At 37.8% G+C, this 13212-nt stretch overlaps 1 protein-coding gene across 1 annotated transcript; it reads right to left on the bottom strand.

Moving 5' to 3' along the window:
- Nucleotides 1-2176: 2176 nt before the first annotated feature.
- LOC122652270 lies at nt 2177-2812 on the bottom strand. Its single transcript, XM_043845965.1, has 2 exons — nt 2591-2812; nt 2177-2488 (listed from the first exon to the last, which is right to left on the bottom strand). The coding sequence occupies exons 1-2, from the start codon at nt 2760-2762 to the stop codon at nt 2253-2255; spliced, it is 408 nt and encodes a 135-aa protein (XP_043701900.1). The 5' UTR covers nt 2763-2812; the 3' UTR covers nt 2177-2252.
- Nucleotides 2813-13212: the final 10400 nt, after the last annotated feature.

The following is a 13212-nucleotide window of genomic DNA, read 5'->3' as shown; positions in this document are numbered from 1 at the left end:
ATTTTAAAAGTGAGCATGACTCATAATTGTATTTCATTCTAATATGCTTAGCTCTGTTTGAATGCTTGTCATTCTTGCAGTAATATACAACGACGACATTATTACAATACATTCTCAACGGTTTCATAATGGTATCGAAACCCCCGAAGTCCTAAGATATAATTCTGTAACCAAATTGTCACAGATCTAGCTTTAAAGTACGCCACCAATTCTACTTTCATAGTAGAAGTAAAGACACAAGTATATTTCTTGGACTTTCAAGAAATTGTCCCACCAGCAAGTAGAAAGACATATCCAGATGTGAGCTTTCTACGATTGAGGCATCGTGCATAATCAGAGTCTAAATATTCAATAACTTCCAATTGATTAGATCATCTGTAAGTAAACATGTATTCATTTGTTCCATTAGATATCTCATCACCTTCTTCGTTGCCATCCAGTGATTCATACCAAGATTAATGACATATCTGCCTAACATACCATGAACATAACATCGTAACTAATGTTTGAACGGATACAAGTCATAGCATACATGAGACTGCCTATATCGGAAGAATAGAGAATGTCCTTCACCTTCGCTCGTTTTAGATCATTCTTTAGACACCGATTTAGATCAAATTTGTCTCTTTGGAATATGGGGGCAACTTTTTTTCTTGTGCTTTACTAGTAGGGCTAATGATCGATCCTTTAATCTATGGCGTTCTCAATTCATCAACCAAGTCTGATTAGAAATGCTTAAACAAGTAGAGGAATGATAGCTGGAAGGAGTGGATGGAGGAAGGCCGAAAGTGAGGAAGTGAAGACTTGTGCTTCTTGTTATCTACCGTAGGACCTTTGTCTCCGAAGTGAAGAAAGAGGAACAACTGGTCTAAGACCACCCCTGATTAACAACCAACCTATGGTCGAACTGATTTACAACCACCCTCTCCCGGCCTAGTAGTTACACAACAACTACCGTGGTTGTTGCTAACAGGGATCCTCATTCCGAAAGATTACGAGTCTGACTATTAGGACCTAGTTTGCAATTCATTATACCATTATGAACACCATATCCAAGGTGTCCAATAGTTGAACTGCAATTTTGATCCTCTACTGTCGAGCTGTCCGACAGGACCCTACTGTCAAGACACAACAAGATGGTAAATGATCGCCTTATCCCCACTCGGGCAAAGTGCTTGGACAGGGGTAAGGCGGTCATTCCCTGCCTTACTATGTCTTGACAATAGGGATCCTACCAGGCAGCGCGCCAGTACAGGATCAGATCCAATTGAAGTGACATTTCCATGTGATAGAGGTAATTGGGGGAACCTTTGCAACCTCTCTTTTCCCCTCCCCTCCCTAAAAGAAAATTTTTTTTTTCCGTGTCACGGATACAATCAATTATAGTGGCCAAGTTGTACTCTAAACAACCTCAAGGGCCAACCCTAACAGTTTCTTTATTCTAAATAATCTACATATTCCATTGCATTACGATCTCACTTCCCACTTAAAGAGGTCTCAACTCTTAAAGCATTATAAGATCCACAAGTCTCTTTTCCCAAAAAAAAAAAAAAGATCCACAAGTCCTTTCAAGGGTTCAAAGGCTTATTATCCACAAAAGACACTTTTTTTTTTTTTTCTTCCTGAGATCCCCACAAAAGACACATACATATACATACATAACCCCTTTTTTTTTTTTTTTTTTAAGGTAAAAGACATGTACATTTATTCATACATACATACATATATACATACAACATAAATAGAAGAATGTTTTCTTGTGGGTAAGTGTCAGTTACAGTAACGCTCCGTTTGTGTTTATCTCTCGCCTCCATTCTCCTAAAATGACCTTTATATCCTCTGAAATGATTCTTTTCAAAAGGCATTCATTTGTTGTTTTCTGCCTACGTAACCTACACTCCTACATACACGGACGCAAAACCCATTTTAACCATTACCGGGCGAACAAACGAGAGTCAGAACGGCGGTGGGAAGCAGAGGCGTAGAGCAGAAGCTTTGAAGATTCAACGTGAAAAAAGAAATTCCAATTCTGCAGATGAAGCGAAAGTCCAAAACCCAAAGGCTTTTTTAAGGATTTAATGTCTCTTTCCACAGCAGTCAGAAGAGACAGAAATTGCAATTATTATATTCACAAACGATGAACTGACCAAGACAACATCAACTACTATTTCTATTTTTTTTTTACAAAACTTTGTTAAGAAAACTATAATCAGAGATACTAATCACAAGATGAACTAAAATTGAATAGAGATCTAGTAGGAGCAGGTCATCCTTTGTGTTTGCACACGATCCCTGAGAATTCCATTGTACAGAGCCATTCGATTTGAAGACATTTCCTGAACCCTGTAGCTCTGAGACCTGCAAATTCGATTTGACATCATTGACTTCTTGTTATGCTCCTTCCTGAAATTCTCACCATTTCCAATCGGATCTACCACATCAGCTGCGAAATGAACCTTTTTCTTCTTCTTATCTCTCTTCTTACCATCTGAATTCAAACAAACAGAGAAGAGTCAAATGCAGAGAACTTGAATTATAAAAATAAGTAAAAAAACAAAAAAAAAACAGAGAACCCAGAAAACCCACGAACCGGAAGAGATGCAGGATCGTAAAATTCCCCGTGAAGAGTTGGAATTCTGATCAACGCTGAACTGGTTAGTTGAGAGAGGCTTTTGACGGCAGAAAGCGAGGAGAATTACAGTACCTGAAACCGCCATGGCCGTTGCTAAAACCATTCCCTGCGAACTCATAATCGAAGACATGGTGGAACAGAACAGAGCATAGACAGAGAAGGAAGAGTAGAAGATGTAGAGAGAGGATCCAAGAACGGTTTTCCTTGTTTCTTTGCTTGGAATCAAGAAGAGTCGTTACATCTGTCATGGAAACATAAATAAATAAGGGAATAGAGAGAGAGAGAGAGGGAGAAAGAGAGAAAAAGGAATGGACAATTATGAAGTGTGAATTAAATTACTCTCGTGCACGGTGCACCGCACGAGAAGGCGGCGAATACACCAAAAGAAGGAAGGAAGAAAGAAAGGAGTTCCGTTTCCACTGATGTCACGAGTCATGACCCATTGACCCGTCCATATCTCATCTTATTTGCTTTATAATTTTTTTTTTGACGTGATTTGTTTTGATTCCTTTCTTTCTCACTGGATTGGTCTGCACTGCCGTTCGTATTTTTTTTTTGGGGATAAAACACTGCCGTTAGTAGACCGGTTCAAGTACCAACTCAAACCTTTAGTCCAACGGAAAGTGTTAAAGTTAACGGTTAACCTTGTTTTTAGGGTTTTTTAAGGTGAAGCAAAAAATGGAAACTATATGCCACCAAATTATTTACTTAAGTTGCCTAATTTGTGGATGATGAGTCATTAATGGGATTACTAGATGCAAAATTAATTAATCAGTGTTAGGGAAATAAAAATATTATGATTTGTTGAACCGGGTCAATTGGAGTATCAAGGAGATCTTTCACGGGCCTAGATCCTCTCCAGCACGCTAGCCCTTGCCCGAGGGCGTTGTCTGAGCTGGGGTAAGGTGATCTTTGCGCACCTCGTAGGGTGCACACAGAAATGGGGGCAGGCGGAAGTAGAAGATATCGGTATTTCCAACATGCATCTAAAAGCTGGAAGCACCCGAGCATGCACCTTGAGTGTCTCTAGTTGTGGGATGCACACTGGAGGGGTTGGCGTTCCGGAGAGGATATCTTTCCAATCTTTTAACATATGATCATATTGGATTTCTAGAAACTAGGGCACATTTTTGCCAATTCCGACCAATTTCGATCAGAGTCTGGATCTTGATTCTGTTCTTTTAAATCCTAAAAGAGGAAGACAAAGAACACAATATTTTATGGGACAAATAAGAACAGAGCATTTCTTCCTTCTTTTTTTTCCCCATCAAGTACCTCTTAGTCCAAAAGAAAGGGTCAAAACTAACCCTGTTTTTAGGGCCAAGCACAAATGGAAAAACACAAGGGACCAAAAATTATTTACTTAAGTTGCCTTATTTGTGGATGATGAGTCATTAATGGCAATATTAGGGATAATTAATCAAAATTATAGGAAAAGGGAAAGATTTATGGTTCTTTGAACCGGGACAACTAGATTAGCCAAAGATACAATTCACTACCACAATTGGAGAAGGCAGAGAGAAGGACAAATAACAGAGTATATTATTGCCTATCTACTTTTAAAATTTCGGTTGACGATGAGAGACACTGGGCTTGCTTTCACCACACTCCACAGAATATGGGAATTGAATGATGTGAAGGGGTTAGGTACCAAAACTGGTTTGGTTTGCTGGAGTGTCCAATCATCTGGTCCAAATGCGCAAGAGATGGATTTCAGTGGTCCATGCAGGATGAGTTCATCTAACATAAAACCTATATATGTAGCATAGGTACCACACTATAGAGTATAGACCGTACTAGTACTTGTGATGAATTGATTGGAGGGTTGTTTAATTACCAAAACACCCTTCTATTACCCTCTTTATGAAATGACAAAACTACCCTCCCTAAAATAGCAGACCCCCTCCAAAAAAAAGAGAAGAAAAAGAATGTTAACTGGTTGCGACATGACACAGGACCACGCAATTTTACTGTCTAACTCTCAGTAACGCATGCTCATTGGTCCCTAGCTGATGTAGGAGCTATATAATCCGACAACAATCTCTTGCCCAAAAACAAAACACAAAATTAATGCCGGGAGAGTTACAAGAGCATTTTTGTTTGGTAGATTACAAAAGCTTATTAGGTAACACTCTTGTGGACGGTTTTCAATGTTTTCTGTTTTGCAACGATAAGCACGGTCAGTCAACGATCTCTTGCCTAAAGAAAAACGCAAAATTAATGCCATGAAGGTTATAAGTGGATCCTGCTCCTTTGTAGCACAGGGTGCGCTATAGATCTTATGACATGGTACTAGAGCTCTTCATGTGGGCTAGTTCCCGTTTTGGACGATACGAATAGAGTAAAAAATCTGGATTCTAAAAGCAAGAAATTTTCCTGTCCATCACATGTACACCACACTCAGTTTTCCAGCTCGATTCATACCGTCCAAATAGAAGCTCATCCATATGACGACTTCTGCTGCCACGGTACAGAGGAGCCCAATCAAGAGCGTGTTTGATAACACTCCAGTGGACTGTTTCAGTGTTTTCTGTTTTGCAACAGTAAAAACGCAGATGACTCAAGTTGATTGGGATTTATTACAACAGTAAAAACGCAGATGACTCTAAAGAAGACTCTTTTTGTATAGCTCTAGCTAGGAATCTTGCTAAGTATGGCCAACTTAAGAACACTGTATATGTTTCTAATTTCTAGTAATATATCCTGTTTTTCAATCATCAAAAAAAAAAAAAGGAATTGGCTCGGCCGGCCATATCGGTCAAGAATCAGTGGAAATGGATAAAAAAATTCCTCTAAACCCTCCTTTTCGTATGGGATCGGATAATCCGGAATCGAGCCGATTCAATCTAAGTTTTCAAACCCTTTTGTCAGCTGACCAAAGATCAGGTTTTTGTAACCCTTGCCTTGCCCCGGTCACCTCGTAAAATTTTTATGTTGTTATCACAGTAAACCTTGTTGGCCATCCACAGTCCACACAATCCAATCGCTCAGTCTGATGGGTTAACCTGAAATATTGTTTAAAAACCATGGCTCATTTGGTCTTTTTGATCAAAAGTTTGAAATGGTCAAACCGTGGTTGGACAGTTCATTAAACCAATAGTAAAATTCTGGCAAGTGGGTTCACCGGTTCAGTCGTAGGGTAAACCAGCTCAATGGAAGAGGGAATAATTTCCTTTTGTAATAAGGGTACTTTGGTAAATACGACACATCACCTGTCATTAAAAAAGATAAAGGATTAGGTTAAAGAAGGATTTATAATAGACCACGTGCATGAAGTGGATTAATTTTAAAAGGGCCAGGCAGAAAGAGAGAGAGAGTCGCTGCTGGCTGTAGACTATATGACCTCATAGTGTCCATAGAATGTGCCCAAAGGGTACCATATTTAATATGTATACATAACTAAAATAAAAGAATCCTCCTTTTGAAGGGTGGTTGAGTGGTTCTAACGGTTACATTTCCAATTTTTAAAGCTCGGTAGTGCGGCACTACAGCAGTGGAGATGTTGACATGTGGCAGTTCGGACATCTAATGATCCGAGCTTACTGACTATGTTGAGTTCAGATCATTAAATGTCTGAGCTGCCATATGTTGGCATCTCCACCTAACATCGCCGAGCTTAAGGGAATTGAAGAGGATAATTTTTCGTTGCATAATAGTTAATCCAATACCACTGTTTCTTTTTTTCTTGGTAATCTATGATCATAAAATAATATTAGGGGAAGAGTTTTCTCTTCAGGAGGATGGTCATTGCACCAGCATGAGCGTGAGGGTCAATGGAAGCACCTATGGAAGCATCAATAGGGGCAGTAACTCCTCCTTTCATGGGGGTAAGGCGGTCATTCCATGTCATTCTATGTCTGATACAAGAACCAAGCTCCCTTATAGAGTGCTTTTTCCCATAATATTAGTACAATTATATCCGGTTTCTCTTTTTTTTTTGGGGGGGGGTCTTATTAGGGGAAGTGTTTTCTCTTCTAGAGCGTGGTCATTGCACCAATGTGAGGGCCCAAAGAAACACTATGGAAGCATCAATAAGAGCGGTTATTCCTCCTTTCTTGGGGGTAGGGCGGTCATTCCACCCCATTCTATGTCTGAATACAGGAGCCAAGCTCCCTTAAATAGTGCTTTTCCCAAATATTAGTACAATAATATCAAGTTTTTTTTTTTTTTTTTCATTTTTTTTTGGATATCCAAAATGGGAGAGGGTTCCTTCAATCCTCATGCTGCTCGTGTGGGAGGAATCTCTCATGTCACAGCAATACTGGTATGAGAAACAAGTTCATCAATAATAAATGAATTGTATGACCTAAAAAGAGAGAGAGTGTCAGCATAAACTCCACATGATTAGTTTAAAATCTTTTAATCATCCAATATATTTAATGATTAAATATTCAGACCACTGTTACAAGTTACAAGAGCAATTTTAACTATATTGGTACTTGGAGAAAAAAAGGGCAAGCATTTCCACTACTATAATTATATTATCAATATTTTAGAAGTTGCACCACTCACCTCATAGGCCTTCTAGAGGCTGTAATTTTATTAATGGAAGCAACACATAATAAGTCAATAACCTAATACTAAAATGATTATTACCAAGTGGATTACTATAAATTACAATAGTTAGGAAAATGACCTTTGACTTTGTCCACTTCTCTGGACATCTCTTTTTGAATAATGGGCAGAGGTTTCTGACGATTTAGTGAGAAATTGTCTGGGATCCATATTTTGTCTCCTAAGAGAGAATGTTAGTGTGATCCCCATGACTGATTATGTGAGATGGCATGGGAAAAAATCCCACTTCAAATTTGTGGAATTTTTTTTGCTCCCCTAAAATCAATAATTTCTTGTTATAAGTATAGTTGGAAAACCAAGTTTTCTGTTTTGATCCGTCTTTTAGGAAAATTTGATGACTCAGCCTTGTCAAACCTAGTCAAGACAAGTCACATTTTTTCTTATTTTTAATGCAATAAAAAATATATAAATTAATAAAAAAAAAAGAAAATTATGGGAAAACCAAAAAAATATTAATCAAGGAATCCCATATCAATGCATTTTGAGTTTATACCATTGAACAAGAGAAGGGAGACAAGGAATTGAGAGTTTCTTACTGATTTAGAATACAGATTTACTATTTTATTCAGCGTAGTATTTAATTGAATCAAATTTATGATTTTTTAAAAAACGATTAAATTAGCCAAATCTGTCATGACTCGGGTTATTTGACTCTGACGATTTGTGACCGAGTCTTGTCATTTTCTTCCTTGACTTAGTCTACACGACTCATTGATCAAATTTTCCAAAATTTTGACTCGACTCGAACATCTCAACCCAGTCAAAACCCAATTTTCCAACTATGATTTCAAGTGATTTTTTTTTTTTTTTTCAGGATTAGGCTGTTTAACCCTTCTCCCAAAACCTCTTCCCCACCCCCACCCACTATTTCAAAACACTTCAATAAACAAAGATTCAGGATTAGGTTGACAAGATTCTTATAGTACAATTATTGTTTTATAATCCATATTTTTTGATGTATATGAAGATCCTTCATCCTCGTTCTAGATTCTACAAAAGGTAATGAGATCTTGTGTTTGATTTGTTATGGCCCAAATGGCGCAATAGAGTGAGCCAGGAGTCCAAAAGAGGGAAGAGAACCAACCATGTGTTGCAGTGGGGCTCAGCCTGGAGCCTTCTGGTTTTCTAGACCTTGAGACTCACATATTAGAAATATTAAAGGGAAGGAGTTTAGCCTTTTTGGAAGTTGGAGGTCTTTAGGGTTTATTACATCAAACAAGAAGTTAGGAAAATCAGTAAAGTTTTGTCAAAGCTTTTGAGGGTCCACCCACTGTCTTCACAATTGTAATCTGCTTTTTAGAAAAATCATGGTGATATGCTTATTTTTATGGGTAGATTACTTGTCACCCCCTGATTTTCTAACGAAACTTAGATTACCCCCTAATTTTTGAAAAAACTCAAATCACCTCCTCTACACTAACGGTGTTAGTTTGTTGTTAGTTATTGGTGTGAAAGGATTACTTTATTCTTATACTAAAACATTAGAATTCAATTTACAATACTACCCTTCGTTCATCTTCAACATTGGTCAAAGATAGTTTAGAGATTTAAATTTATTTACCTGGCTGATATCATCACTTAACAGCATAAAACTAACGGTAGAGATTAATTTGTCATATTGAGGTCTAAACCAGAAAATGATTTGAGTTTTTTCAAAAATCAGGGAGTGATCTGAGTTTTGTTTGAAACCCAAAGAATGACGTGTAATTTACCCTATTTTTAATCACATAGTAACAGATATGACAGTAGCAACTAATAAGCAATCAAGACAATTGCTTTGCTTATATTATTAAAAATCCAAAAAAAAAGAAAAAAAAGAAGAAGGGATTTTTCCTTTAGTGGGGAAAAGGGTGTTTGGTCGGGTGAAGGACCAGTTTAGTTAGAGATGACATCCTTTTTTAGGTACCTAACCTAAAATCTTTTCCTTTTTCTTTTTCCTGTTTCTTCCACCCAATGGAAAAGGGAAAGGGAATGGAGTGGCAGAATCTTTGATCCTTAGAATTATTGGAAATCTTTTCCTCTTTCTTCTACTCAATGGATTACTATGATCCAAACAATCATAAAATTAATTTGGTCAACAATTTAGTTAAAATCGTCACAATTGAAGAAGTACCCAAAAATCTTGGCTTTTTCTTTCCTATTGTCCACTCCAAAGAAAATTTTTCAAACCTAAATTGGGGGATGGAAGAGTGGTTCAGAGGTAAGATTTGGTTTCAAATTGAAATCCAGGGAATTTGGTTGATGGCTGGTGCCAAATGTGGGGAGGAATCTACAAACTATACTAATCACAGTTTTTTGTAATCGGTACAGGGATCGGTCTCGGCCAATATAGATCCGGATTGGCTCATATCAATTTGGATCGGATGGATCTACCCCTGGTTTTCTTTAAAAGTTTAGATTTTTTTAAAACCTTTTTAACCTTAGTGTGTATTGGTGCAACGGTGAAGGTGGCTCCATTGTCACTTAGAGGTCACGGGTTCAAGTCTGGGAACAACTTCTCTGCGAAAGCAGGGGTAAGGCTGCACCGATTCCGATACGAATCTAGTGACAGTAAATTCACCTTATGACAAAGGAAGAACATGGACCTGGCCTAACTAGTAGATTAGGCCTCTATTAGATGTTAAATATTACACTTGGTTTGAGTCAATTGGGAATCAACTTGGGCCGATTCCGATTCAACAAAGTTAGGCTGAGTTAGGGCAAATGACCATCAATTCTGGCTGAGTTAGGTCAATTCTAGCCAAACCCAGGACGATCTTTAGATACTTTTGCTATAGTTCCACCATGGCTATAGGTTCAATCAGGTTAAAGGAAACAAATCTGTGCTAGTTCTGTGGTAATGAACATCTGATTTCTTTTCTTTTTTTTTTTGAAATACTATTTTTCTTTGCTAAAAAAGAAAATTATGCATTAAAATCATAACAACGATCTAATTAGAGTACATTTGAGAGGAAAGAGGGGGTTATTCCCACCCACTCATGGTTCGTGATCTCAGTATCGATTGGATCGGATCGGCCGATATGGATCGGGATCGCCTAAATTTGGGCAAATATGACACTTTCATCCCTACTTTTTTATATAAAAAAACTATTTTTTTTTTTTTTATATTTTTACTCTTGTTCGTATAACTGGAATGGATCCGTATTGGGATCGATCTCGACCGATACCAATCCGATCCGGCTAAAATTGACTGATCCGATCCGACACCTGAAAATATACACCCACTTACAAGAAAAAGGAACATAAGAGAAAATTGCAAAAGAAGCTAAAAGATGGGCAGAAGAGTTTGCGATCCTTAAAACATGCAGAAAAATAGTAATGGAAATTAAGAGAGTAACTTCCTGATGTAATGAAACAAAAGGTAACATTTCCCAAGGAGGATAAGATGCTCGCTTGATGCATCCCACAAGTTCCGCATAGTCTGATTCTATTACTATATTTTGAATACCCAAATTCCAAAGCTAAGAGAAGAATCATTCTCATGATTGCACATTCAGCAAAAAGGGTAGTTCTAGGACTACCTTTCAAAGCAACAACCGCCAAAAATATCCTCAATCATCCTTAGATAAGAGTACCATAATCAGCACTGGTACCTTTAACAACTGCACCATCAAAAGTGTAGCCTTGGATAGGAGTCCAAAAGTTTCCCGGAGAGGGGAATTTTTATCCTCTCAATTTGCCTGTCCATATTTGACGTCAAGTACATCTAATAGAGGGAGATAGATCCCATGTGGACCCCACCTCAAATAATGTGTTCAGACAGGGAGTAGGATAGTCATTTATGTCCCCTCTATTAGATGTACTTGACGTCAAGTACGGGCAAGCAAATTGAGAGGATAAAGATCCCGGAGAGGGATTGTTGATGAAAGGATTATCAATGAAGATAGTCACCATGTCCTACATCATCCTATTAGCCAAACATGAAGTGTCATAAGGGTTACTTGAACACTTTTAAAAACTTTCCTATTTCTTGTATGCCAAATCTCCTATGAAAGAATAACATTAAATTGAACTAGTTTTTTACAATCTCGCTTAGAAAATCCAGGGACCTCAAACCAAGACTTAACCCCCTCAACAAAAGAAAGGTAAGTCTTAGGGGGCGAAGGCAAAATGGAGATCCAAACCAGGCCTACATAACATGATAATAGGATAGAAACGGCGTGGGTAAGATATTCAATAGTTTTTTTGCAGCATAGGCAAGAAGGGTCAAGGATTAGATTTCTCTCAACCAATATAGATTTAACCGCTAAAGCATCATGACAGGTCCTCCAAACAAAGGACTTTATTTTGGGAGAAATATTCAAATTCCAAATAGCTTTCCAAGTAGATGATGGAAGAGGGTTTGCTATGGATGATCTAGGAAAAAGAAGGGAAGATGATTTGGAAACAAAATAAACTGTTTTGACTGAAAACACCCTTACTATCATAAATCCAAACCCAATAATCATATAAAAGAGTGGAACTCAAAGGGATTTTAGCCACCTCATCAACAACATTAGATGGAAAATTGAAGATTGGAGGTTGACTTTCCATTCCCTAGTGCCATGATCAATATGAAATTAGACCATATACTAACTGATATGCCATTGCCAATAATCCTTATAATGTCCCTGAGGAGGCTTTTCTAGGAATATAAGTATGTAAAAATGAGAATTATGAAAATGACATTTTTTCATGCATTTATCCCAAATAGAAGAAAGACTAGTAAGCAAATTCCAAGCTTGCTTTGAGAGAAGCGCCGGGTTGAAATGACGGAAATCCCTAAAACTTAATCCTCATTCGTTCTTGCTCTTAGTTATGAAATCATACTTGACCCAATAGATTTTTTTTTTCATTCTTGATTTGACCCCACTAGAATTGCCTTTCAATGAAGATTTATTTCATTTGTGATAAACTTTGGCAGGAGAAAACAAAAAATTAAATGATTAGGAATAGGTGAAACAACATATTTAATAAGAATCCCTTTACCGACGTTGTTGGAAAGAAGTTTTTCATTCCAACCTTGCACTCTATTTCTAACCTATCAACATTGACAGAGCGTGTTTGATTGACCAATGTCAAAAGGAAGCCCAAGATAAATGCCAGGAGACATGCTTCATATTAATGATTTTCGAGATGTCGAATTTGACTTGATCAAGAATATTCTTGTTAAAAAATTTCGGACTTAAGATGATCGAGCATTTAACCAAAGACACCTCCATATAGAGAGATGATGTCATAGAATTCCTGAGTATCTCTAGGAGGGATTTGGATCCTCTACTGCCTAGCTGCCCGGCAGGACCGTGCTGCCCAGACACAGTGCTACACACAAAGACCGCCTTACCCCACTCAGGCAAGGTGTTTGGACAAACAAGCTCCAAGTGGCTTGCAACAGTAAGATGGAGGCAGACCAGCTCGTTTATCTTTTACTCATGGTAACATCCCCACGATTTTCATCTCGACGAAAGGCTTAACATCAACCCCCTTCAAATACTTGCTTCTATACCCCTTTGACAAGCTCTTGGGCTCCATATGAATCTAAGGGTTTAATCAATTCATATGGTCTAGGCCTCTTCCTATTACTTGTTTGCTACTTCCTTTTCCTTTCCAAGGGCTCTGAGTCTTTAAGGATGGCGCTCATATCCCCGTCTAAAAGAGGCTCGACTGATAGGGAAAGAGTTTGAAAGAAGCTTGTTTCCAGCTATCTAGTTCTGATGGAACAAACAAATTCTAAAATTTCACACACCTGATTTCCAATTGAAAAAAGGAAGCATGGTGCATAGCTTCTCAATAATAATAAAAAATCAGGCAAAGAATGAGATTTGGATAAACTCTCTTCTACCCATGCTATTGATTTCTACTGCCAGGTATCCCTAATCAAGAATATTATGTAAATTTTCTACATTGTTCAACAAAGGGAGAAATGCTCTGCTACTGTAAGCTCAATGAGTGAATTAGAAAATTGGCCTACACCCTCAAACAACTAAGCAATCCCACGAAAGATGAATATTCCTTATCTCCATCAA

Source organism: Telopea speciosissima, chromosome 2, assembly GCF_018873765.1.
Source record: "Telopea speciosissima isolate NSW1024214 ecotype Mountain lineage chromosome 2, Tspe_v1, whole genome shotgun sequence".
NCBI lineage: Eukaryota > Viridiplantae > Streptophyta > Magnoliopsida > Proteales > Proteaceae > Telopea > Telopea speciosissima.
This window is presented reverse-complemented; position numbering and strand designations above follow the sequence as displayed.